At 45.9% G+C, this 26363-nt stretch overlaps 2 protein-coding genes across 5 annotated transcripts in view; one reads left to right on the forward strand and one right to left on the reverse strand.

Annotated features, from left to right (window-relative positions):
• Window positions 1–10287, reverse strand: part of TMEM204 (transmembrane protein 204) — a 35600-nt gene extending 25313 nt beyond the window's left edge. The window contains exon 1 of the mRNA XM_068420165.1: window positions 9211–10287. Within this exon, the coding sequence (XP_068276266.1) occupies window positions 9211–9490 (280 nt within the window). The 5' untranslated portion in view covers window positions 9491–10287. The remainder of the gene's footprint in view (window positions 1–9210) is intronic.
• IFT140 (intraflagellar transport 140) overlaps window positions 1–26363 on the forward strand; it is a 101192-nt gene that overhangs the window by 67454 nt on the left and 7375 nt on the right. For all 4 annotated transcript variants that reach the window (XM_068420061.1, XM_068420060.1, XM_068420062.1 and 1 more), the window contains 2 exons: window positions 21250–21427; window positions 25224–25414. In XM_068420061.1, coding sequence (XP_068276162.1) covers window positions 21250–21427; window positions 25224–25414 — 369 coding nt within the window. The remainder of the gene's footprint in view (window positions 1–21249; window positions 21428–25223; window positions 25415–26363) is intronic.

Genomic DNA, 26363 nt, shown 5'->3' on the forward strand with positions numbered 1-26363 from the left:
GAGTTCTGAGAGTAATACCTTTTCATCATGGACTCGCTTTTTAAATATTACTCAGTCATTAACCTTTTTTTCATTGTCAATATAAAAAGGCAGACTTCAGAGGAGGAATTCAATGGTTGCTGTGTTTGTGATGGAAGGAATTTAAAAAAAAAGTATTCTGTCGGTGCTCTTTTTATGGTTCTTGGGTTTATTTATTGATTACTTGTTCAGTGAATTCCTGAATATGCATTCTGAGATGTACCTGATTGTCTTCATAAATGCTTAATGCTCACCCATGACTTTATTCTGGAAAGGAGGATGAATGGTGGTGTTTCTGAAATAGAGATTTCTAAGTAATTATGGATAGAACTGGTAATGCTTCCTGTGTTTAAGTTGCTTCACTTATTTTTGTAAGAACCCATTTTCAGTTGCTTGTAACTTTGCTAGGCTTCATCTTCTTGGGCTGGGTGTCTGCAGGCTGAGATCATATTCTGCTGTTAAAATTTAATCTAACTAGGTCAGTAATTAGATTTTCTCTAATATAATCAAGAGATGCTAATTGAGTACATGGTTTTCCTCTGGAACTTGACATTTTGCTGAGGTGTTATAGAATCACAGAATCATAGAATGGTTTGGGTTGGAAGGGACCTTAAAGCCCATCTAGTTCCAACCCCCCTGCCACGGGCAGGGACACCTTCCACTAGACCAGGTTGCTTCCAAGCCCCATCCAACCTGGCCTTGAACACTGCCAGGGAGGGGGCAGCCACAGCTTCTCTGGGCAACCTGGGCCAGGGTCTCACCACCCTCACAGCAAAGAATTTCTTCCTAATATCTAATCTAAATCTCCCCTCTTTCAGTTTAAAACCGTTCCCCCTCATCCTCTCACTACTTGTCCTTGTAAAAAGCCCCTCTCCAGCTTTCCTGTAGGCCCCATTCAGATACTGGAAGGCTGCTATAAGGCCCCCTGGAGCCTTCTCTTCTCCAGGCTGAAGAGCCCCAAAAAGGGCTGAGATAAGGGATGCCTCTCCTGCTGTTCTATTAATATTCACTCCAATAAGTAGTCTGATAAGTCAGGGCACACTGCCTTAACAGAACCAGAGCTGGCAACTAAATCCTCTGAAAGCCCAGCAGTGCTAGGCACGTTCAGCATGTCATGGCTCTGTTGTCTCTGTGGACATGCCACAATATTGACTACAGTCTTTGCACGTGTTCATCCAGCCACTGTGGTACCAGACACTCAAGAGCAAAGAGTTTGTTCTGTCCAAGCTCGGAGCCGTCGCTGCGCGGCTCTGGTGAACCCTGCTCCTCAGTCCTGCCCCAGTTACTGAGCCATTTGGAAAATCCCTAACAGTCATGCCTGTGCATTAACCTCAAGGTCTGAAGCCTGCCCATGATTCAGGCTGGGCTTAGTGTATGGAGCCTTTTGGAGTTATTTTTTCAGCCTTTTGGAGTTATTTTTTAAAAACCCATTATAAGGACTTCAGAAATACAAAGCCAAGAATCCAAACATTGGGAAAAGCCAGAACAGTACATTTTTACCTAAATAGAATCACAGAATCGTTTTGGTTGGAAAGGACCTTTAAGATCATCGAGTCCAGCCGTTAACCCAGCACTGCCAAGGCCACCACTAACCCATGTCCCTCAGCACCACATCTACACGGCTTTTAAATCCCTCCAGGGACGGGGACTCCACCAGTTCCCTGGGCAGCCTGTGCCAGTGCTTGACAACCCTTTCGGGAAGAAATTGTCCCTGATCTCCAATCTAAACCTCCCCTGGTGCAACTTGAGGCCATTTCCTCTCATCCTATTGCTTATCACTTGGGAGAAGTTACTGACCCCCACCTCACTACAACCTCCTAAATAGGCTTATACTGGTTTTTCATGGGAGCTCTGATTCATTCAACGCATGAAATAGGGCTTTGCAAAAAAGCTCATGTGGTACTGTTCAGACCGGCTCTCTACTTGACTTCTGTTTTGTTACCTCTGACTTATGGTCTTGCTGTTAATGAAGTCGAGTTCTAACCTGGAGAACTGAGTTCTGCATTAATAAATAATTTTAGAAGAAACCCTTTTTTATAATTCTAAAAAAAGAATCTACTTTAGCCAAACTTTTGGCAATTAATTGTATGTTCCTCTTGTTTTGGATGTCAGCAAAGATCAGATGTGCAGAAATAGTCTCCACCACTGACATGGAAATCAGCTGGAGCTGTGCCTTGAATGTCAAGAGCGCTATGAAAATGCAAAGTACAACTACGCTTCATTTCACAACATAGGCATAGGAGATTCAGCACTTACTGTTAAAATAGTTGAGAGATAATAAGAACACTGTAATTATTTATTGACAGTCAACATCATGCTACGCCTCCCAAACTTGTGCTCTATTTATGACGTCTTTGGACATTTCATTTCTTCTGTTGATTTAAATTTGTGGTATTTATGTTGTTAACCTCTTGAGCTGTTGTTTGGAGTATGAATTAGGAAATATATTGAAACACTATAAAGGTATTTGTGAAACAAACAAAAACAAATGCCAGCAGTATCTAAGTGCACCTTTGTGTGACTATGTAACACATGGGAACATGGGAAGACCTAATTAAAGCCCTGCCTCTTTGATACAGATATATTTTGATGGTCTGAATACACACTAATTTCTTAAAAGTGAAACAGATCTGAATCTAGTTTTTTCTTCATCAGTTTGTACCCTTTGACATGAGGATGTTGTTTGCATGTCTTATTGTAAGGACAGGACTTTATCCTGAAAAGGAAAGTCACTCCCTCTCTCTTTTCTTCTAAAATTTAAAATCTCCGTAAGCAGCCATATAGCTTTCAGCTACACGAGCCCTCAATATGTTCTGTTGCTGAATGGATATCTTAAAAATGAGTCACTTGTTTTGCTTGGGATCATCTCCTGGGTCGCTTACTGAAGTGTGCAGTTTATGCTTTTTCACTTAGATTGGTTTTTTAATTATTACTTTTATTTCAGCACAATTAAAAGAATGTTCTGATGTGACAAACTGGTGAAATCTCCCATCCCTTTAGGTATTTTGGAACTTTATGATTGAGCTCATCTGAGCATGAAACTTCATATTTGAATATTTGGTTTGAAAGGCATACAGATCTTATTTGGGAAGAGGAGTGTGGTTGGTTGGTGTTTTTTTTTTTAACAGCTTCAGAAATTACTTTTGGAGTGAAGACATAGCTACATCAACTCTTTTCAACAGAAACAAGTGCTTATGGTTAAATGATGGGGACCTTTCAAACTCGACAGTGAGAACACTTCTATACAGTGATCAGTTTTAACGGACAAAGCTGTTCCATGGTTCCTGGTGAGAAGTTAGCTGTCTGCATGGTATGATGTGCCTGTTTATAAACACCAGTAGGGTATTCTGTGTTGGCGGCTCTAAGAAATGTATTTAATCTGAAATTTTCAAAAGCTCCATAGCTATTTTCACTCTTAACGCTTTAATTGAATTCAAAGTCTCAATAGTGAGAGTAATCTAACATTGATTTCTCTGATATGATGTCTGTGCAACGCATGTGAAGGTACTGCATTGAAACATACATTAGGTTCACTTTCCTATCCTCATTCCCCTAAAGTTTTGAACTTCTCCAACGTAAGTAGACAGCATAATAAAATCCACATTAAAATGAGCATTCACTCTAATTTGAAGAGCCAGACCTCTTACAAGTCACCTACAGAAAGATTGCATATTGGCCCTCACTGTTACATTAGTAATTTCACTTCTTTAAATATTGATCATATTGCAGAAGTTAGGAGGTGAAATCACAAGCCCTGAGCTGCCGGCTGTCTGCACTGCCTCCACCTCTGTGCAACAACAGCCTGAGCACGTTACCAGGTAACCAGGTCTATAATAAGGTTTTGGGCTCTTTTTTAATCTGATGGTAGTTCCTGTCTTCTCCAAAGGCAGTGGCCCTCTTTTTTCATCTGTATATATTGAAAAAGTAACATGTGTCTACACCATGACTCAGCCTGGCTTCCATCCAGCCAGATTTCAGAGAAATCTGTGGATATTGGAAATTTGTGTAACTACAGTGGTCACGGGCACTCAAGTGAACTGTTGCCTCTGCAAGCAAACGTCGGCTCCTCATTCCTACACCGAGCAGCGTACTGCCTTAGCCACTGTACTTCATAGCATACGTGTGTTTGCATAAATCATGCATTTAGGCTGGACAGGTGTTTATATTTGGTCTCTGTGGCAGTCACGTAGGCGCTCACGATACTGTGCCTCTCCCTGGCATTGGTTATACTTCCTTGTAAGTATTAACGAGAGCTATCTTGCTCCGGGCATCTGTAGTTGATACACGCTTCCTACTCTTGGGATTTTCGTTATGTCTTCTGGAGCCCCGAAGAACCGAGCGAGGTTTTTACATCTTTTTAAACCCCTCCCTATTCCTGCATTTCCACATTGTTCATAATGTTCTTTAGACAAAAAAGGACAGACTGTGACCTCGGCTAATGAATAAATCAGTTCCATCTGTCCACCCAGAGATAGCCTTGTAGCACAGTAGGGCTTAAGGGCGTATTTGTACTGCGCAGCGTGGTTAAAAATATCTGAGCTGATTCCAGGTAATCTGGTGTGTTCACACAGTGCAACGCAGTATTACAGGCCTGGTGCTGCTGGGCCAGGACATAGGTAACGGTGGCTTTGAGTAGGTCTGGTTTGCTCTGAGAGGGCGTAGAATCATAGAATCACAGAATCGTTTTGGTTGGAAAGGACCTTGAAGATCATCGAGTCCAACCGTTACCCCAGCACTGCCAAGGCCACCACTAACTCATGTCCCTCAGCACCACATCTACACGGCTTTTAAATCCCCCCAGGGATGGGGACTCCACCACTGCCCTGGGCAGCCTGTTCCAATGCTTGACAGCCCTTTCAGTGAAGAAATTGTTCCTGCATCACTGGTGGTGTAGCTACGTGTTCTCGCTACTCAAGGTAGCTCGTGTGTCCCTGCATGATGCTGCATCGCTTGGTACGCTGTGTCTGCTCATGGGTTAAGTGGGCACAAAGCTGAGTATTGAGTACTCGAGACGCTGTCCTACCCAAGACTTTGCTAAGTGTGTGCTTCTACTACATGTGGGCTTTTTTTGAAGGTTTAAGAGGCGCAGACAAGACCATAATCTTCCGAAATTTTTCAACAGCTCTGAAACTGCATCTCCATAACCTTTGGCAAATTTCTTTGCCCTTGCTCGGATGACAGGAGGATTAGGCTACCTGGCTGGTTTCCTTAAAGTGTTTTGAAGAGAGGATGTGCCATCTGAGTTCTCAGTGAAGCCCTGAAGTTTGTATCGTCTAGTGGTTAGAAAAACTTTGACTGCAGTCCTTGTAACTGGGCTCTGATTCTCAGCATAAGCAAAGATTGCAGATCTGATAGTTTGTTGCTCCTCAAAAGGAGTTATCTCACCCCTCATCACACCTGCATCCCTCAGCTTGTGCTAGAAGCAGTATCGTTGGCCTCCTGATACCACCGCTTAACCCAACAGCAGAATAACCACACCAAAACCCCATGCCACCGCCACCCCCCCAACCCATCCACTCCAAACCTGGGTATTTTCTTGCTCTTAGACATTTGAACTGTCTCACAGAAGCTTTTTAGCATCACAGAGAGTTGAAAGAAGGGTGCAGGACTGCACAGTGAGAAGGAGAGAAAGAAAGAAGTGGTAAGGACAGATGGAAGGGCCTGAGATTGCCCCATTTCAGGAGCAGTGAGACTTGAAGAACAAAGCTGAGGTGCTTTTTCCCTAGGACCAAAGCGATCCACGGTTCTTGTGTTGTGTCTTGTTGAAATAGCTCACATTGAGATGCTTCCTTTCCAGATAATATTTTTAATATCATTTACTCCTGTCCCTGGGTTTCTTTTTTTTCCCTAATCTTTTTTTCTCACGGCATCTCTTTGCTGCAGCATTTGTAATCTCCATTTGTCTTTCACGTCACTTGGTATTTACACCCGCGGTCCTTTACTGACACTTTAATACCCTCGATGCAGTGTTTACATCAGAGGATTTGAATGCAAAACACCTTCATTTTCCTCTTGCTCCAGTGGTTTGTGTTACGGTGAAATAATTCACACGTCCTGTTAGTGGGGAACTGGATCAGAGAGGTATTTGGTGTGGAACTGGACTTTGTGTTTCTGGAGAGCCTTTTGGCAGACATAGAATCACAGAATCGTTTTGGTTGGAAAGGACCTTTAAGATCATCGAGTCCAACCCTTACCCCAGCACTGCCAAGGCCACCACTAACCCATGTCCCTCAGCACCACACCTACACAGCTTTTAAATCCCTCCAGGGATGGGGACTCCACCACTGCCCTGGGCAGCCTGTTCCAGCGCTTGACAGCCCTTTGGGTGAAGAAATTGTTCCTGATCTCCAATCTAACCCTCCCCTGGTGACATGCTCCATCACATTGACATTTTCTGCTCATTCCCTGCGCGATCTTTTGGCAGGTCATTTACTATGACTTTTACCTAAAATAGGCAAAACTTCAATTATTATTTCTTTCAATTCGCTATAGTTTATTTTTAGTTTAAGCACATGCAAGTTCTGACATAATGAGCTATTTCCAGAATTTTTCTCGCAAATGATTTTGCTTGAGTTGTGCACATGACGAAGGGGAAAAAAACCCACCCCAGCTTTATTTTGTCCCTTGAAAAAGAGCTTTGCCAGCGATTTCAATGCGAGAAAGAGCAGGCAATGAAAGTCCATGAAAAATAGGTTTTAAGAATGTGCTTCTCTCTGCCAGTGAGCCAGCCTGCTTATAGTAAACTAAATACCAGCATTTCATTGGCTGTTATTTACATACTGCTTGTACAGAAATCATCAGTATATGGAAAAGCAAATTCTCAAAGGTTTTACAGTTTTTCTGTTGAATTGTGAGATAAATAACTTGCCTCCGAAATCTGTATATTTGCATATATATGAATAATTTTTATGTGAGCGAGATTGTGGCATTTTTTGCATTGCTATTGGAAGAACGAGATTTCTATTTATTATTCTACAAATGGCATCCGAAATACTACATGTTAACTCTTTATCATTGAGGAAGGAATTCCCTTGTTCAGAAAGTTGTTTTTTTATATGTACGTATATATGTATGCACACATACATGTACGTGATTTATCTACAACTGATATATGGGGTTTGCCGTATATATTACAAAAATCACGTGTGATTTCTTATTAAAATGGCAAAAAGATGGATGCAGAATCAGGTTCATATTGACCATGTGCAATCCATTCAAACATATTTGTCTTAAAAATATGTGCAGCAGCTTTGTTGCCTCCTTAGTTTGTCACAGCACAGCTGCAGAGGTGAGATTTTCTTTTAAATGCTTTATGAAGATTCAGAACTGGCTTTTGCTTGCTATTTGCTCCCAGATTAAATACTGAATGCATGCTTTATTCCTGTGCAAATTGAGTCATTGGGCTTCAAAGTCCTCCTTTAAATTAGAATTTTTGAGAGTGTTTGTTAGAGAATTCTTCTGGGGACTTGATCATGTTATAATTATTACTTTGAAATTTTAAAATTTTCTATCATATTTTGCTTCTATTCAATGTAAGAAATTGCTGCCCACACAATTCTGCTCTGAAACCGATACCTCTGGGCCAGTCTTTACAGCACAGTTTGTGTGTTTAAAATGCTGCAGGAGCCAAATTCAACATGCAGGAGCTCATTCTAGCTGTTGCACATCGAACTTGTGCTTTTAAAAGTCATTAAGGGTTTACATGTTTTTCAAGTTAGAACATGGCTTATAAATATTAATTGGGGCAGTGATTATTCCAGTGATGAAGTTGCAGATTCACATCAAGGAAGTTTTTCAACAGTCTAAATCCTTTTAATAATTATTTGTCATTACAAAAGTTATTTCAATTAAAAAAGAATTGAAAGTTAGGTTTAGGGCTTTGTACCAGAAGTTTTCTGTTTGTGATTTATGCAGGTTTAATATTAGCAAATGTGCAAAAAATGTTACTGCACAATTTTGTTGGAAAACATGAGATGGAATGGGTCCACGTTAAAGCATTTTTTGAAAAGAAATTCCTCTCCTATTTCTTTTTTTCCATCCCCAGAGGGGTATAAGAGGAGGAGCAGAGCATTTTGCTCTTTCTCCACATTTCAAACCATGGGGAAAAAAAAAAAGTCTATCTGAAATGACTGATGTCCCTAATGCTGCCGTCCTTCCGAGGCACCAGAGCTGGTCAGGAGCGCTGTTAAATTCTCTGGAAAATCCCAGAGTCTGTGAAGGCACAAACATTTGTTCTGTTAAATTCAGTTCCTTGAAGGATTCAGTGATTTGGCTGAATGAGTGAAACCTCTTGGCACTGTGGTGGGTTGTGGTCCCAGCCATGGTGTCCGAGGTGACCGTGGGTCTTCCAAGCCCAGTTCTGCTCTGGTTTCTTAATGAGAGCAGCGCTGCACCGTTAACGTTATGAATGTGATGAGTGAGATGCACCTTTTTATTATTCAGCTTTATAATTCTCAAAACTGGCTTACAAGTTTCATCTTACCCCAAAATTCTCCCTAGCTCAGTTTAAGCTACGTGCCTTCTTCAGGTCCCACAAGTGGGAATTTGCAAAATGAGGGATACACCGTGCCTGGGGATTTTCACGCTCCCCGAGCAGAACACTCACTGTGTTTTTTCACTAAGAACAGTTGCATACGTTAAGGCCTGTCTCAATGTTACATGTTTTTATCAAAACTGTTTCTGGCTTTTCCACTCCTGGCACTTCCAACAAAAATAAACACAAGGGAGAAATACCGTTGCATGGCATCTGAATACTTTCTTTGGGTTTTGTTTTTTTTTTAATTTTATGGTTTTCAGAGCAGCTGTGGTTGGGGTTTAATGTATTGAGCAGGACGGGACATGCTTATAGCAGCTACTCGGGGGGAAAGCGAGCAGCAGACAGCTCAAAGCTTTAGACTGACACTTCACAGCTTGTATTTACAAAGCACATTGTTCCATACGCTGTGTAAACCAGACAGCACGATGTAGATTACTGCTTTTGGGGTGGGACAAGGAATTTAGTTCATCACTGGTGGACATAATTATTCTTACTTTCCCAAATTCATTTATTTGGGGATGAATGTTAAGAGCTGTTTAGAATCAGACAGTTAATGATTTCAGCATGCTCTGCTAGGCTCTAAGTCTCCCGGGGACCGCGTACACTGTGTCAATCACGACCCAGCGTCAGCAGAGAAGACAAGAGATTGAACTTACGTTTGACAGTGCTGCGCGACTCCTGGAACCCGGCTGACTCCGAACCCCAGCCCAGGGCTTCACACTCGCGCTCCTCCCCTTGCCCGTGCCTGACGCTCGTGCTCGCACCTCCTCTGCTCTTCTCTGCCAGCCAGCACATCTTCCAGAGCCCCACGCTGCGCTTACGCCCGTCTTCCAGGGTCTGGTACACCCAGTTGGGAGTAAAGGCAGCTGCGTTGTTAAGAATAAGTGAGACCAGGGCTACCAACACAGCTGTGGCTACCAGTTTCTGGACAGTCATATCTGACTGTCAGCTTGCTGCCAGTCTCTATTTGCAGAAGACACAAGGTCTTGATCAGCTGCAGCACATTGAACTTGGACTTGAAACAGAGGCAGCTTTGCTAGGGTGTTACGAAGGGCTAGAGGACATCACCGTTCATTCTCAAAGTCAACTCCAGAGGTGTTTCTGAATGAGGAAATGAGACTTTTGCGAGGTAGGTAGGAGAATTCCATAAAATAAGAACAAAAGAAGCTTTTTTTAGGTCCTTCCCAGCTTTGGCTTATCCACCTTCTTGCACTTTGATAAGTAATGCCAGTCCTGTGATGAACTGAGCGATAGGGAGGTCCATTCCTTGTGGGACGAGGCGAATCCAGAAAGAATCCAGTCTCGAGGCAGGAGAGCCTGAGCTGCTGCTGGGGCAGAGGCGGGGATGCTCGCCAGCAGCGTGCCAAGTGCTCTGGGTCCTCCGAGTCAACCAGAGTCGGTCTGAAAGCTTTTTTTTTCTGGGTGCAAACTTCAGAATATCCCACAAACCACGAAAATTGGCATTCTCTCAAAGCCAAGCCGAACTGGAGGTGAATGCTGGCATCCCAAAGGAGCTCTGCACGTTTGGAGTATCTGGAGCAGTTTGCTCTGCCGTGTCCCTCTCTGAAGATCCGAGCTGCGAGTGCAGGGACCGGAGAACAGCCACTGTTGTGAGGAAAAGGCCCCCCCACCTCTCCGCGAAGAGGAAATGGCTGTTTTTGTGGCTGTTTTGGGTGAGCTTCAGGGCGTAGTCGACTGCAACAAACAGAGCCACTGCCACAGCAGTAAAACATTAACAGGATGTGTTTCCTGAAAGGAAAAGACTATGGAGCCTTCTAAAGTTGTACCTCCTCCCCTCGGAGAGCCCCCCTCCCCGGCTCCCTCCTCCTACCCTCCCAGCAGCACAGAGCGGGGCTGCAGGGACCGGGCTGCACATCGCAGGGGGATGGAGCCCAGGGAGCAAATGAGAGGTCCTCTTTAAAAGGAAAATAAAAGAAATCCCCAGCCTCAACCCTCGAGCATCAGGTCTGCAGAAAGGGATTGAGGAGAGGGAGTCTGAAATGCTTTTTACTGAAAGCAAAATAATATTGGGGTTAGCTGTTGAACAGCAAGACGAAGGCTTGGCAGGGGGTGTCCATCGAGGAAGGGTGTCCCCCTTCCTCTCTGCAGTCCTAGAAGGGAGCATGGCAGGTAAATAGAAAATAGAAAATCTTGAGCTTCTCCACCTGATAAATAAATGAGTTTGGGGGTGTCTGCAAAGGCAGTCGCATGTGCTACAATGTGAATGAAGTTGAAAATCGCTGCATTGTGACTGAGCAGGGCTGGCGCAGCGCGGAGCCCCGCGTCCCGGTTCGCTGTGAACCTCTGGAGCGCCTCTGAGAAGGCTGACCGCCTCCCTTCGATGCCTCGAGGGTGGAAAAGCTTCTTCAAGTTGCTTAATATAATGCCTCTGTTCACAATCCAGCACAGAATCAACTAGCGTACGGCCAGCCAGGACCCCAGCACTGGTGCTGCAGAGGCTGCAAGGAAAGCAGCTCTAATAAACAGATTAAAAACGAGTTGTCAAGGACATTTCAAACTGTCCCTGAACGTGGATGTTTCCAGAGGAGTCTTGCAGAGACCAGCTCTCCAAACGACTCTTCGCTGTCTGATGTTTCCATCAGCTGCCACAGCGGGTCGTGCCGCAGGGCCGGGGACAAGGGCCGGCTTCTCCTGCCCCTCTGGGCGTTAGTGCCTGGGGTTATGTCCTTCCCTTGACCTGAGCCTGTCACAATTCTTTAGGCTGAAAAAATACCGTACAAGGTGTAGTATTAAATAATCTATTGTGAAATGAAGGTGTGACATTCTTATCTACAGCCTGGAGAGGGAGTTGTGAGGAGTCCTGGCACAGCACCTGCATCACCAAGTGCAGCTGCGCCGCGTGGGCCCCACCTGGGATGTTGGCACAAGAGTTTACATCAGTGTAATTAATTAAATTAGAATACACTTTAATTGTACAGCAGTTGTGTCTTACCAGCTAAGTTACTTTGCCATTAGTCAACAGATCTGTACGGCTCCAATACACGCAGACAAACAGGATGGAAGTTTTTTGAAAGTCAACGTTTTAATTTCTAAGGCTCATTGCTGAGAGGAGTGGAAAATGCTTCAATGAAATTCGTATGCCCCTGTAATTAGTTTTCAGCTATTGGAATTGAATGTACAAATCTGGCTATGAATTCACCCCTCCTCTGTGCGCTTGGTTCATTTCTAATCCTTAAATGGATTAAGCTTTAGGGACCTCGAGCATCTTCATGCTCTGACAGCAATAGAGCATCTTTGGTTTCTTTTCTTCCCGTGATTGGTCATGCTTCTGTACATCTCTGGGTTTAGAAGTTTCAGTGTAAATAACATGCTGGTGTCTGCCATTCTTTGAAGAAATTTCCTGACAACAATGACTGTATTTTTGTATTCTATAACCCATGGATTATTTGTTATTATTCTAAGCCTGTGATGCAGCAGCAAGGCAGATGATGTTCATATACAGATAACGCCAGGAGAGATTTACCTTTAGGGAAAATCTCTTCTACCCAATTGCTCACGTGCTTCTGCCCCCTCCTGTCTTTGATTTTTGTGGTTTGTTGAAGTCTGAGCATGTATTTTCAGAAGGGCACAAACTTTGTTTGCATGTTACATGTGAAAAAAATACAGCAATTGTATTTTACTAAGGCTGAACAAATCAGTCTAATCGTTTAAAACTTAGTCATGTCTCTTCCTCTTTCCACACCAGTTATTTGGTGTGAGAATATTCAACCTCTTTTTTGAATTCCATCAACATTGAAAAGAAATCATGTTCTTCCTAAGTCATACTTGTCTTTGAGCGTCAAAGGGGCCAGGTGATCTAACCATCACGGCATTAGTTTGTGGTTTGAGATAGAAATTCTTCACGTTACATATGCAACTCCACGCAAGTCAATGAGTTTGCACTTAAAGCAGCTTTCCCTGAAGAAAAAAATAAATCTCTCTCCCAGATTGCCTCTTGTTGTGGCAGCAGATGGGGGCGTGGTTGTGTAGTGAGTTGCAGCTGGGAACTGATGCAGATGAGGCAAGTGGATCAGTTCAGTGCCACATAAAACACAGGAGGTGACATGGGGACCGGTGGCAAAGTTGGCCTTAAATCAGATGCTTCATCTCTCTAGCTATGGTGGGGTGGTCATCTCCGAAAAGGCTGCGTAATTTTACGCCCATGTTGTCTCTCTGTTGATGGGATCTGCCACATGACAAGTGATGTGGGACTTTTTAGTTTTAGTGATGCTGGAAATTTTTCTGGGAACCCCGATTGTGGCTTACAGAGCAGAAAGGACAGCAGCACTGTGGTCTTCAGCCTACCCAGATGGTAAGGAGAGCATCTGAGCAGCGATGCAAGGCACCGGTCATTGCTGTTGGCTGCAGTAATTCAGCAGGCACACAATGACTTTTTTCCCCATGGCAAAATTTCTGGTGGATGTTCTTGTGTGGAAGTAGCTGTTTGCTAAGTGATTGTTTCGTGCTCGAGAGTGGTTCTGCTCAGCGGTAGGTTAAATTACTCCATACAATTTGCATAGCAGCTTATAAAGCATTTTTGGTCTTTCTGGGTGAGTAATCAGTTATGTAAATGTAATTTTACTTTCAGAATCTCAATAATTTAGATTATATCAGATAACTAGTTGCTTCCATACTGAATTTATGCATTTACTACCTAATAAATTCTGTTTACAGTTGTTTATGCAGGGCACAACCTTTTTTCAATTACTTTTTAATAGGCAAATGGCTTTTTTAGCATTCTGTTCAACTAATAACAATATCTAAAGATGTAAAATAGGGGAACTCCTCAAATGATTAGATTGCACCAAGTCAAAATTAAATGAGTTTTGCAAAGCTCCGGTAAATTTTCCCAGCCTGCTTGTACCGAAATGGCTCAGTTATTCATTTTGTGTTACAGCTTTAATCACACAGTTCTTATTGGCACGTGGACAGTCAGGGACGTTCTCTATCTTCACTCCGAGATCCTGTGCTTCCAGTACAAAACAGTCCAGGAATCCCTCTGAGCCTTTAAAAAAAAAATAATCACCTTAACGAACACTTCTCTACTGATAACTGTGCAGCAGTGTATTCAGTTGCAGTACTTACTGCGTTCCTTAGGACACCAGAGTTTTGTTTGATACGATTCACACTGAGCAATAGCTCGGTGTTGATTTTATTGGGATAAGTTTGGAATAGACAAAGCTACGTATTTAATATGATATTATAGATACTCTTCTATAAAGCTTTTATTGCTTTATCAAATATTCTGTTTCTGCCAGGGAAGAGTTTTTAGGGATGATCTAGAGAGCTTTCAAGGTTCTGATCATGCATGAAAAATGCCTGACATAGTTCTCAGAGAAGCACTCATTTAATATGATCAACGCTATCAAGAATCTCGTTGAATTGTTGCAATTTTTCTTATATTATTTAGTCCCTTGTTATCTTTTAGTCCCACTGAATCTGCTTGGAATTTCTTGTATGGTTTATTTGGTGATAGGGAAGTGAAGCTTCCTTGTCCCCACCGTTGGGTCAGCAAAAGCTCTCCCACTTGCTGGGGTTATTTCCATTTTTGGCAGCCCAGGCGGTGCCTGAGGCACAAGGGGACAGTCACCCGCTCCAAGTAGATGGATGTGTTAGGGAAGTAATAATATATTATCACAGAATCCTGGGCTGGTTGGGGTCGAAGGGACCTCTGGAGATCATCCAGCCCAACCCCCTGCCCAAGCAGGGTCACCCAGAGCACGTTGCACAGGGCCGTGTCCAGGCGGGTTTGAATATCTCCAGAGAAGGAGACTCCCACCCTCCCTGGGCAGCCTGTGCCAGGGCTCTGGCACCCTCACAGTGAAGAAGTTTTTCCTCATATTCAGATGGAACTTCCCGTGTCTCAGTTTGTGCCCATTGCCCCTTGTCCTGTTGCTGGGCACCACTGGGAAGAGTCTGGCCCCATCCCCTTGACACCCCCCTGAGGTATCTGTGAGCATTGATAAGATCCCCCCTCAGTCTGCTCTTCTCCAGCTGAACAGCCCCAGCTCCCTCAGCCTCTCCTCGGAGCAGAGATGCTCCAGACCTCTGACCATCTCCGTACCCCTCCACTGGACTCTCTCCAGTGGTTCCGTGTCTGTCTTGAACTGGAGGGCCCGGAACTGCACACAGTTACTCCAGGTGTGGCCTCACCAGGGCCGTGTAGAGGGGGAGGAGAACCTCCCTCGACCTGCTGGCCACACTCTTCCTCACACACCCCAGGACACCATTGGCCTTCCTGGCCCCAAGGGCACATTGGTGGCTCATGGTGAACTTGTTGTCCACCAGAACTCCCAGGTCCTTCTCCGCAGAGCTGCTTTCCAGCAGGTCACCCCCAGCCTGTACTGGTGCAGGGGGTTATTCCTCCCTAGGTGCAGGACCCTACACTTGCTGTTGTTGAACTCCATGAGGTTCCTCTCCCCCAGCTCTCCAGCCTGGCCAGGTCTCGCTAATGGCAGCGCAGCCTTCTGGGGTATCGGCCAGTCCTCCCAGTTTGGTGTCATCAGCAAACTGGCTGAGGGTACACTCTGTCCCTTCATCCAGGTCACTGATGAAGAAGTTGAACAGGACTGGACCCAGTACTGACCCCAGGGAACACCACTGGCTACAGGCCTCCAGCTAGACTCAGCACCACTGATCACAACCCTTGGAGCTCTGCCCTTCAGCCAGTTCTCGATCCACCTCACTGTCCACTCATCTCACCCACACTGCCTGAGCTTCCCTATGAGGATGTTATGTATAATATAGTGTTATAGAGACATAATAATATGTTATTATATATTCTATACATAGTGTTATAGATATATGTAGTGTTATATCTGATTTTCGTATTACAGATATTATAGCTTATGTTAGTATTTCCCTTTGCATGAGACAGTCTTTTAAAGCAGAACTTTTAGGGTCCTATTCAATGAAGTGGGGCCCAAATTGAGAGAGATTCTTTTTTTCTTCTGATATTTAGAGGCAAGAGATGGAACATATGTTCATTTTCCAAATATATACCATTAAACAGAGGGAGAGAGATCTTGTAGTGAGATGCTTCAGACACATAAATCTCCAGTACTTCTAAACAATGCTCCATTTACTGGATTTTTTTCTTTCAACTTCCATGCAAAATGGGCAATGAAAAATATATAGGGTTTGCAAAATCAGAGTGTTAGAGGCTATAAACATAGTTTCATAGAAAAACAGATGCAGAAGTTCAGACATAAAGGAAGAAAAATGTTTTCATCAAATATGTGGTAAAACTTGTGTCCAGCCTTAAGAAGCGTCAGAGTTTGCTTTCCAAACGTGTAGCGCTGTCGACGTGTCCCGGCGCCGGGGGGTTTGGGGTGCAGCAGCAGATCATCTATTCACGTGCTCCCGGGGATGCTCGGTGAGCGCGTTCTCATGGCTCTGCTCGCGCCGTTGCTGCATCTGCTCTTCATTAAGTTTCCAGCTTGGGCTGATGAAGTACAGATGCGAGCGGCTTTCCGTGGTGGGGAGAAAAGGAGGAGGGGAAGAACAGGAAATTCCCGGAGCATGAGCTGGGGGCAGGATAAATCACTACTTGGCATTTTATATGAGACAGTGGGGCCGGGCCTGGAGAGAAGAGTCGCTGCCTTTTAGGGAGGCAAGGACAGAGCCGTCTTTCTTGACTAACAGCTGAGAAATCAGCCATGGTCTTGCTGGGATTGAAGGGAGTCTGCTCTGCACCTCCTGGTTCTTGTTCCTTAACCAGACCTGCAGTAATTTGCCCGTGTTCCCGAGGGGCAGCAAAGCTGACGGGCAGGACTCTTGCTGTGGTGATGGAGGTGTCCTCCTGCCAGGGAGGTTGTGCTGTCTCAAGGCCAAGGATGGTCTTCTTGAGACACGGAGAAACATGGAAGCGTGTTGGTGATGCTTTCTGGATCGTTCTCTTCTCTAAACCCAGCCCTTGCCTGCAGACCTGCCCGCTCCTGCCAGCAAGCCCGCTGGGTGCCTGGAGACGAAGAGTTTGCAAGGGAAATCTCTAAAAAAATAATATAACGCTATAAAAAGTGTCTTATTCTCTCTAATCAGCCGTGGTGTGGAGAGGCTGGACGTGTCTTTTGAGGGTGAAGGTAAAACTGAGGTTCTGGCTTAAGGTCCCCTGGTCTTTCTGCAGGAGCTGTGGGCGGGTCAGTCCCAGCGTCCTGGCCTTGGCCCAGGTTTGGGAGCGCGGATCTGCTGCGTTATCCCCCCGTGGTTTCGGTGACACATGTCCGTGCCATTGCCCACCTGAGGATTGGTCATGGTGCTCTGTGGTGGTGAACAGTTTCATGGTTTGTGCTGCTGTCAGGCAGTGAGACCTTCTGTGTGCTACGTGGTAGATTAGTTTTGTAAAGTACTTCGGACCCTTTGCATTTCACAGGGTAGTGTTACTCTTTCTAGTTTTTAAATAAGATATAATGAACAATATATTAAAATAATTTGTTGGGCCCATGCAAACTGCATGAAGTTCAGCAATGCCAAGTGCAAGGTCCTGCACGTGGGTCGGGGCAATCCCAAGCACAAATCCAGGCTGGGCGGAGAATGGGTTGAGAGCAGCCCTGAGGAGAAGGACTTGGGGGTGATGAGTGACCAGAAGCTCACCATGAGCCGGCAACGTGCGCTTGCAGCCCAGAAAGCCACCCGTGTCCTGGGCTGCATCCCCAGCAGCGTGGCCAGCTGGGCGAGGGAGGGGATTCTGCCCCTCTGCTCCGCTCTCGGGAGACCCCCCCTGCAGTGCTGCGTCCAGCTCTGGGGCCCCCAACAGAAGAAGGACATGGAGCTGTTGGAGCGAGTCCGGAGGAGGCCACGAAGATGCTCAGAGGGCTGGAGCCCCTCTGCTCTGGAGACAGGCTGAGAGAGCTGGGGCTGTTCAGCCTGGAGAAGAGAAGGCTCCAGGGAGACCTTCTAGCACCTTCCGGTGCCTGAAGGGGCTACAGGAAAGCTGGAGAGGGGCTTTTTACAAGGGCATGGAGTGACAGGACGAGGGGGAACGGTTTTAAACTGAAAGAGGGGAGATTGAGATGAGATATTGGGAAGAAATTCTTTGCTGTGAGTGTGGTGAGACCCTGGCCCAGGTTGCCCAGAGCAGCTGTGGCTGCCCCCTCCCTGGCAGTGTTCAAGGCCAGGCTGGATGGGGCTTGGAGCAACCTGGTCTGGTGGAAGGTGTCCCTGCCTGTGGCAGGGGGGTTGGAACTAGATGGTCTTTAAGGTCCCTTCCAACCCAAACCATTCTGTGATTCTATGATTCTATGATAATAAATGCAAACATATATATATTAATAAATATGCAATATATGCATATAACGATGGTCTTTGCAAGCAAATAGTATGTAGCTGTGTCAGAAATACTTGTGTACCTCAGCAGCAGTATATGGAGTGTGGTGCTGACATGAATGATCTCTCAAAGCAGAACCAGTTTTCTAATATTTTGATGCAGGAAGAAAATTGAAACAATACCTGTATGTACCTTGTCAGAGCAGTGTCCTTCCTGTGAGGGACATGTCTGCTGGAAAGAACCAGCCTGTGCTGCAGCTCCACATTGGCCAGGGGAGAAGATTTGGCTGCGGGTTTTCCCCCATGCAGCTGCGAACAAAGCCGTCCTTAGCTCCTGTGGGAGAACGGGAACTCCTCTGTGCAGAGCAGAGCCAGGTTCATTAGGTGAAACCTTCCTTCAAGTACTTCTGGAGGGCAGAGACAGGAGAAGGGATCACAGAATCACAATTACGGAATCACAGAATGGTTAGGGCTGGAAGGGACTTCTGGAGATCATCTAGGGGACCTCTGGAGATCATCTGGGGACCTCTGGAGATCATCTAGTCCAACCCCCTGCCATGGTCGGAGGGAGGCAATGTTTTCACGTTGCATAGGTCCTTATGCTGGTGAGCTGCTCGTAGCCTGTCTCTTGCTTTGGTCTCTGCGCTGGATGAGTCCAGGCAAGTGCTGCTCTACCCCAAACACTTCCAAAGTCAGTGTCTTTGGTCCGGTTTGACCACAGTGCTGAGTTCTGGTGTGTGCTCACCATCTGCCCGGCTGGGGCTGTCGGGAAGGCAGTGCTTGCCAAAGTAAAAACCAAACGCAGAGCACATCAGCTGGAGATGTTCCTTACTCTGTATTTGTTGCACCCAAGCATCACCCCGCTGCAGGAGCCTCTCAGGTTAATTCTGCACATGGTTTGGAGTGGAGGAGGTGGGATGGCAGAGCTCCAGCTCCTCAGGGCAGAGCTACGTCTGGGTGGTCCACTGCGTACGGCTGGCATGGGTGCTGAGGTGGCCCACAGGCAGGCTGCATATGGGGCAAGAGCTCCCAAAGAAGAACCCCTGGGGCAGCAGCTCCCACCGAGTCTGGAAGTTGGCAGGAGCCGTTGCTGTTCAGGAAAGCACAATGCAGCCGGTAGACAGAATCACAGAATCACAGGGTCATTTTGGTTGGAAAGGACCTTTAAGATCATCGAGGCCAACCATTAACCCAGCACTGCCAAGCCCACCCCTAAATGATGGACTTGATGAGTGGCATCTTCTAAGTCCTGCTGTGTGTCTCTGCACACTGTTACCTTTTAACTTTGTACTTTAAAATACATTAAGTGGTGTATTTCCTTCCAAAATTTTCCACTCCCTGTAGTCTAAATAAGGTTTCTCATCCGCTTGTCTGTTCCAAGCCTGTGAACTCTCCTTGCGTTGAGGGCCCTGCGAGCTGTCAAAGCTCTAAAAAATAAAGATTTTTATTTCCTTTCAGCAACGTGCTGTGAGTCAGTTTGGCAAAGCCCAGCTTGGGCGTGCATTCCTTCACCCAGAGTGAGACGGCCAGTGGCAACTTCTTGTGGCACGCTACGGATTTTGGAAAATACATTTCTTCTTGTGCGTAGCAAAGTGCAGCCATGCCCACGTGCACGAGATTTGACGTCTTTTACTAAGAACGGAACTCGCTGTCCTTGTTGATTGAAGCCAGGTGACAATATCTAACCAGACCTCAATGTCTTTAAAGGTGTTTTTCCTGCTTTTTCCAGTTCCAGACACAGGCAGTGGCTGGAATAAAAGAGAAACCAATTCCAACTTTCTAAAAACTAAGATGGTCGCATCTTCTGCTGATACAAGTCAGCGTTTCTGTGTGGAGTGGAGATGCGCAGACTTACACGCAGAAGGATCCAGCGCTGGAGGCTGTGTAAGGCCTCCCAGGTCAGCAGTCACCGCGCTCTGGTGCAGGGCCCCTTTTGGCTCCCCGGGCTGGGGACTTGGCCGCGTCGGAGCAGAGCGTGGGAGGCGGCGGGTTTGAACCACACTCAGCACGGACGTGCAGATGTAAGAAATGTAGTAAAATGTTCACACATGGATGTTTGCTTTTGTAACATTTTACCCCTGATTTATCACTTCGGATCCTGTTTTATTTTCTTTATATTGTTTGGCCTTAATGAAATTTATGTCACATATTTATGTCGATTACTACCTGAAAACTTTCTACTGGTTGTAGTTGCAAATAAAAGATGATCTCATTGTAAAATAGATGAGGAAAAACATTTTTTCTCTGCCTTTCTTTATTGTATGTGTTTAACAGCACGTCGTGTCTCCTCTGCTTCGCTGCTTCCCGGTTAGTCACTTTCCCCTGTTTGTGCCGGCCTTTCCCACAGCAACTGGGAAGAGAAAAACATTTTAATCATAGGAAAACTGGAAGGGGATTTGCTTGCTGATGCAGGACCTGAAGTGTCATGCAACTCTTTTTTTTTTAATTTATTTTTCTTTTTTTTTTCTTGCTTTTATCATTCAGATACTTATCTTGTGCTGTGGCGGTGTCCGAGAACTGTACGGACCATACCTCTGCTGAGGTTCACACACTGAAAACCCCCATATTTAAGTGCTTATGGTTTCTATTAGTCAAGCATATTGCATTTTATTCTGAAGAGCTTCAAACGTAAATAGAATCTATGAAAATCTTTGCTTGTCACCCCGTGTAATGGTCAACCACATCACGGTCCTTCTGTTGAGCAGCGCTGCCTGCCGCGACCTGACGTTCCCGCGTGGGAGCGCGGTGCTCAGCCCGTCCCTGCCCCTGTCTTGGCAGAGGATTTTGCAATGTTGAGTGTACCCTCGGAGCCCTGAGTTCTCATTCTGAGCGCTGCAAAGCTTTTCTTAGTGCCATTCTTTACGCAAGTGTTAAATTAGAACATGATGGTTTGGTCAGTTGTTTCCTACACATCCTTCCCTGTTGTTGAGTGCGAGTATTAGGCTCCTAATAGCTGCTCCGTGTTTGAACTACGCAGGACAGTAGCAAGACATTTCCAGTGTAAGGTTTATCTATATAAGGCTTTTCTGCTAGTTTTTCTTTTGAATTTTGAACATTGACATGGGGGTATTGTGAATGTCTGTATGTTGCAGCTACAGCAAGAACCACAGTGATGGGCACATGATAAATGTTTCTATACGTGCAAACAGGACGGCTTTTGTTTAGATATTGGTGTAAAACAAACCCCGCAATATTTCCTTAAGTCTGTGGGCGTTGAGCTCCAGAACTAACCTTTACATCTGGGGCCTATTTCTGTTCCTCCTCAGTCTTCACACAGCAACTGGAGTCTCTTTGTTACATCCAGCAAGCGTCCAACGTACTAATGGTTTTCCCTTCCACGCTCTCCTCTTTCCTTGCATCTTACCTGCTGAGTACCCAGGCCTTAAAGGTGCCACCATAACAGCTCCCCTTTTCTTTCCCGTTTCTCGCAGTGAGGCTGTCTGGGAGAACATGGCTCGCATGTGTGTGAAGACTCAGAGGCTCGATGTTGCCAAAATTTGCCTTGGAAACATGGGTCACGCAAGAGGAGCGAAGGCGTTGAGGGAATCTGAACAAGAACCAGAGGAGGAGGCCAGGGTGGCCATGCTGGCCATTCAGCTGGGCATGCTGGTAAATCCCGCCGACCACAGGCATCCGGGAATGTCCACCCCGCTTAGCTAGGGGGTTAAAAATAAGAAACGGATCATTTTTTTAAAATTCTGAGATGCAAAAACCTTGGAAGGGAGTAAAACCTATTGCCAGGTCTCCAGGGAATGAAGAATTGTTCTGACAATTATTTTCCTGAAGTTAAGATGTTGAGGTGTTGGAGCGAGTCCAGAGGAGGGCGACCAAGCTGGTGAAGGGTCTGGAGGGTCTGACCTACGAGGAACGGCTGAGGGAGCTGGGGGTGTTTAGCCTGGAGAAGAGGAGGCTCAGAGGTGACCTTAGTGCAGTCTACAACTACCTGAAGGGAGGTTGTAGCGCAGTGGCAGTCGGCCTCTTCTCCCAGGCAACCAGCGATAGGACAAGAGGACACAGCCTCAAGCTTGGCCAGGGGAGGGTCAGGTTGGACATTAGGAAGCATTTCTTCTCAGCAAGGGTCATTAGCCATTGGAAGGGGCTGCCCAGGGAGGTGGTGGAGTCACCATCTCTGGAGGGGTTTAAGAAAAGACTGAACATGGCACTTAGTGCCCTGGTCTAGTTGCCATGGTGGTGTCAGGGCAATGGTTGGACTCGATGATCCCAGAGGGCTCTTCCAACCTGACTGATTCTGTGAAATAGGCAGCTCCTTCAGTGCTGCGCGATTCCTGCGTGATGCTGATCCGGGGTTTCCCTGACCTCCAGAGGCTCAGCAGCCCCCTGAGCCCTTTTCGTGTTCCTCGAAGAGTAGATGAGAACGAGTGTGGCACAATCTGATGACTGGAAATAAAAGTGCCAGGAGCCATAGCTGCGGAAGGGTATTGCAGATTCATTTGTTTTCTTAACTGCTGTACAGAATTTACATGGGAGTTTTACTCCCGTATGAAAAATTGCTGAATGAAGGAACCCGCTGAACGAAGGAAACATCTTTTAAGGATGGTTTATGTGTGAAACATTAAACAGAAAAACTGTTTTCTTGGGGCATAATTCTTCCAAGCTTAATCATTTTAGGTTTGACTAGATTTTAAAAAAAAAAAAAAAAAGGATGTACTTCAAAGTATTCTAGCTAAAATGTTTTAACAAACATATTTTAAAGTCCAATATGGGAAATGCAAATTCCATTTTGACATGTTTGTTTGTAGAGTGAAAGGCTAAAGCTGTGTCCCGCCGGAGAGCGAGGGCTGCCTTAAGGCATTTAAGCAGTTTAGGCAAAATCAATGTTTCCTCCGGGGTTGGAGAGCTCTGGCGAGTCACATCTGCTGCTGGTGCTGTCCCAGGGCTGCCTGTTCTACTGCAGTCACCCATATTTCCATCCCAGCTTCTCCCATCGTGGGAGCAGTAACTTGCCTGATCCAGCATAGCCAGAGGACACGGTCAGGCTGTTTTCCCCGTAGGCTGGTGCACGGGGCGGCTGTTCCTTGTACCTGTATCTGGAGCCCGACCCGGAAGCAAACACATACCAAAATGGACCTTGTCTTTCCCATGTGTCTGTCTTGTAGTCTGAACCCACTGCCCTTGATTACCAAAAGAACTGAGAGATAAAATGGGTTTGAGACCAGCACTATCATGTGGATCGAAAACTGACCGGAGCACTGTCGAGTTAGATGAATAGAATCATAGAATCACAGCATCGTTTTGGTTGGAAAGGATCATCGAGTCCAACCGTTAACCCAGCACTGCCAAGCCCACCACTAACCCATGTCCCTCAGCACCACATCTACACGGCTTTTAAATCCCCCCAGGGATGAGGACTCCACCACTGCCCTGGGCAGCCTGTGCCAGTGCTTGACAACCCTTTCTGTGAAGAAATTTCTCCTGATCTCCAATCTGAACCTCCCCTGGTGCAACTGGAGGCCATTTCCTCTTGTCCTATCACTTGTTACCTGGGAGAAGAGATCAGGTAACCAGACCCTACCTTGCTACACCCTCCTTTCAGGCAGTTGTAGAGAGCGAGAAGGTCTCCCCTCAGCCTCCTTTTCTCCAGGCTAAACACCCCCAGGTCCCTCAGCCGCTCCTCATCACACTTGTGCTCCAGACCCTTCACCAGCTCCGTTGCCCTTCTCTGGACTCGTTCCAGCACCTCAGTGTTTTTCTTGTAGTGAGGGGCCCAAAACTGCACCCCGGATTTGAGGTGCAGCCTCACCAGTGCTGAGTCCAGGGGGACGATCCCTGCCCTAGTCCTGCTGGCCACACTAGTGCTGGTACAAGCCAGGATGCTGGTGGCCGCCTTGGCCACCTGGGCACACTGCTGGTTCATATTCAGCCAGCCATCGACCAACACCCCCAGGTCCTTTTCTGCCAGGTGAATGATAAGAGTGTGTATCCCACTCAGTTCACCTTTATTTAACATCTTCATCAATGATCTGTAAGAAAAGCAAAGATTTTTAGTTTGGGAACCATAAAAGATCCAGGTATATGAGCCTGGAAAGAGGGAAAAACTGGGAAAGCAGAATTGATGAAACACCCCACAGCTCATAGGAAATCACGGATTAGATACAAAATGGCAAGGTATGACAGCAAAAATCTGTTTGGGGCTGCGTTTGAGGAGGCATCACATCCTGGGGCTTTGATTTGATGACTGCTGCGTATGTATTTGTTGCAGCTACAGCTGGAATGTTGACTTCCACCCTTAAGTATCTCATTAGCAGAAAAAAAAGTTGATGAACTGGAAGAAGTTCAGAGAAAATCAGTGCAAATTGTTAAGCTCTTGGAAGGATTTCACAGACAAGGAAATCCTTAGGATAGCAGAATAATGAGAATTTGGCTTAAAAAGGTGTTTAGCAATCTACAACTATTTTAAGGGTAAAATGGTCAAGAGATAGAGTAACTATTCTGAGTTAAAGTGAAGAAGAAAAGGAAAATTCAAACTAAATGTTTGGAAAAGCTTCCTGGCAGAGAAAGCTCTGAGGCTGAAAAGTGTCAGTCCTCCTTCTTCTGGCTATTGAGATCTGCGTGGAGAGCTGTAGCAAAACTCATGCAGTTCTGTTGCTTTTTTTCATCTCGTACAGAATCACAGTGCAGACATCTTCCATCTCTACTTTCTATGCTTTTTTGAGTTTGGAACAATAAGAGACAGAAACTATTTTTCTGTCTTGGACAGATAATCTCAATTTACTAAATATAGTGTTCAGCTGGACAGCAGTTGGGTGGAGCAGGAAAATGCTCCTTCCACAGGAGTACCTCTCCAAGCATAAAAATAATAGTTCCAAATTTGCTCGCCCTTGCGTCAGCATCAGCAAAATCCTCCTGTTCTAATTCTGTCTTAAATTAGCGGCATTTATTCCCAGGAATGGATCTCAGCTATCCACGAACAGAAGTGTTACCTCTAAGACCTGCTCAGAGGGTCACGGGGTCCTCTGGCATGTGACGCCTTCTTGGCAAAGCCCCTAGTGCCCAGGACCTTCTCCTGGACCTCACCTCTGGGTAGGCAGCGTGGCCCTTAACGCCCCACAGGAGCGTGTCTCCCCTTTCTGAAGTGGTTTACACTCCTAATGACAGCGTTTAATTGTTGATGGCTTGCTCATGTCACCCCCCAGTCGATACCGTCCAGTAAATGCCAGGATCTGAGTGCTTTCCTTATTTTCACATAAACATCCTGTTTCCCAGTCATGTGCTATTCCAGGCTACATAGATTTAGTTGGTTAAACCCCCTGCCTGAATTATTGTTACTTTAATTGCATTACAATGACCTGCACTAATAAACTACTCCGAAGTGCAGTGTCTGTTGTGAAGGACACCTACGAAACACCGGTGGGAGCTAACGAAGTGTTTGACGCTCTCCTTCCAGGAGGACGCAGAGCGGCTGTACAAGGCTTGCGAACGCTACGACCTCCTGAACAAGTTCTACCAAGCCTCCAACCAGTGGCAGAAAGCCATCGAAACAGCAGAAGCTCATGACCGGGTTCACCTACGCACCACGTACTACAACTACGCCAAGCACCTGGAGGCAACCGGCGAGCAGAGTCTTGCGCTCACCCAGTAAGCACCAGCCTGTGGCACCTGGGGGATCTGGAGCCTTGTTCTCCCATGAGACTGGAGGCAGGCTAAGGAGGAGGTCTGGTGATAACTACTAATAATTAATTAAAGTCTTTTCCTGTTTCTGGTGCTTTCTATCTCTTGGAGTGAAAGGATGGTTACAATAAACTTCCCAGCACCCTCCCAGGCTAATAAAGCTTAGCGTCGGAAAGGTTAAGTGTCTTGTCGGGGCCAATAGTTGAACCCCACTAATATCCAATCCCGTACGTGACTCTGGAAGACCACTGCCCTCTTTTCCTTCCTTTTCCATGACAAAAACCACTTGTTTACATCTCCTGAGAGTCCCAGACACAACTGCAGTGGCAGAATTTAGTCTGACGTGGGTGCTTCTGGCGCCTGGTCCTCTCCTGTGACTGAGGAGTCTGTAGAGAAGTTAGAGGAGGTTATTTTTAATGATGTGTTGTATTTGTTGTTTGAAATCTTATTTTTATAGGAGTTTTACCATATGAAGCCTCACAATATAATAATAATAATATGATAAGGTCACTCCTCTGAATAGATTCAGAGTCAAAGTAGAGCTCTGATGTGATCAGACAGGCACTGAGCAGTAGAGCTCTGATGTGATCAGATGATCGAGGCGGGCAGGGAGGTGAGGAGAGGCTCCGGGAGCAGATGGTGGCATAGCGATGTCCCGGTAAAGGCAAAGAGGCCGAAGTTGCCGTGGGCGGCAGGAGGACTGGGCCAGACGAGGAGCCCAGGGCTCTTGCGACCTATTCAGACAGTTGCGCAGGGATGTGCTCGATGTCTGGGGAGCTTTCTGGGATATTTCTTTGGACCATCGCTGGCACTTTTAAAGTATTTACTGCCCTGTGATCACATTGCTTCCCCGATTCCAGGTGCCCTGCAGGACCATTGAACTTCTTATTTTTGATGGTGCTGGCAGACCTCAACT

The sequence above is a fragment of the Nyctibius grandis genome, chromosome 30 (assembly GCF_013368605.1).
Source record: "Nyctibius grandis isolate bNycGra1 chromosome 30, bNycGra1.pri, whole genome shotgun sequence".
In the NCBI taxonomy this organism is placed as follows: domain Eukaryota; kingdom Metazoa; phylum Chordata; class Aves; order Nyctibiiformes; family Nyctibiidae; genus Nyctibius; species Nyctibius grandis.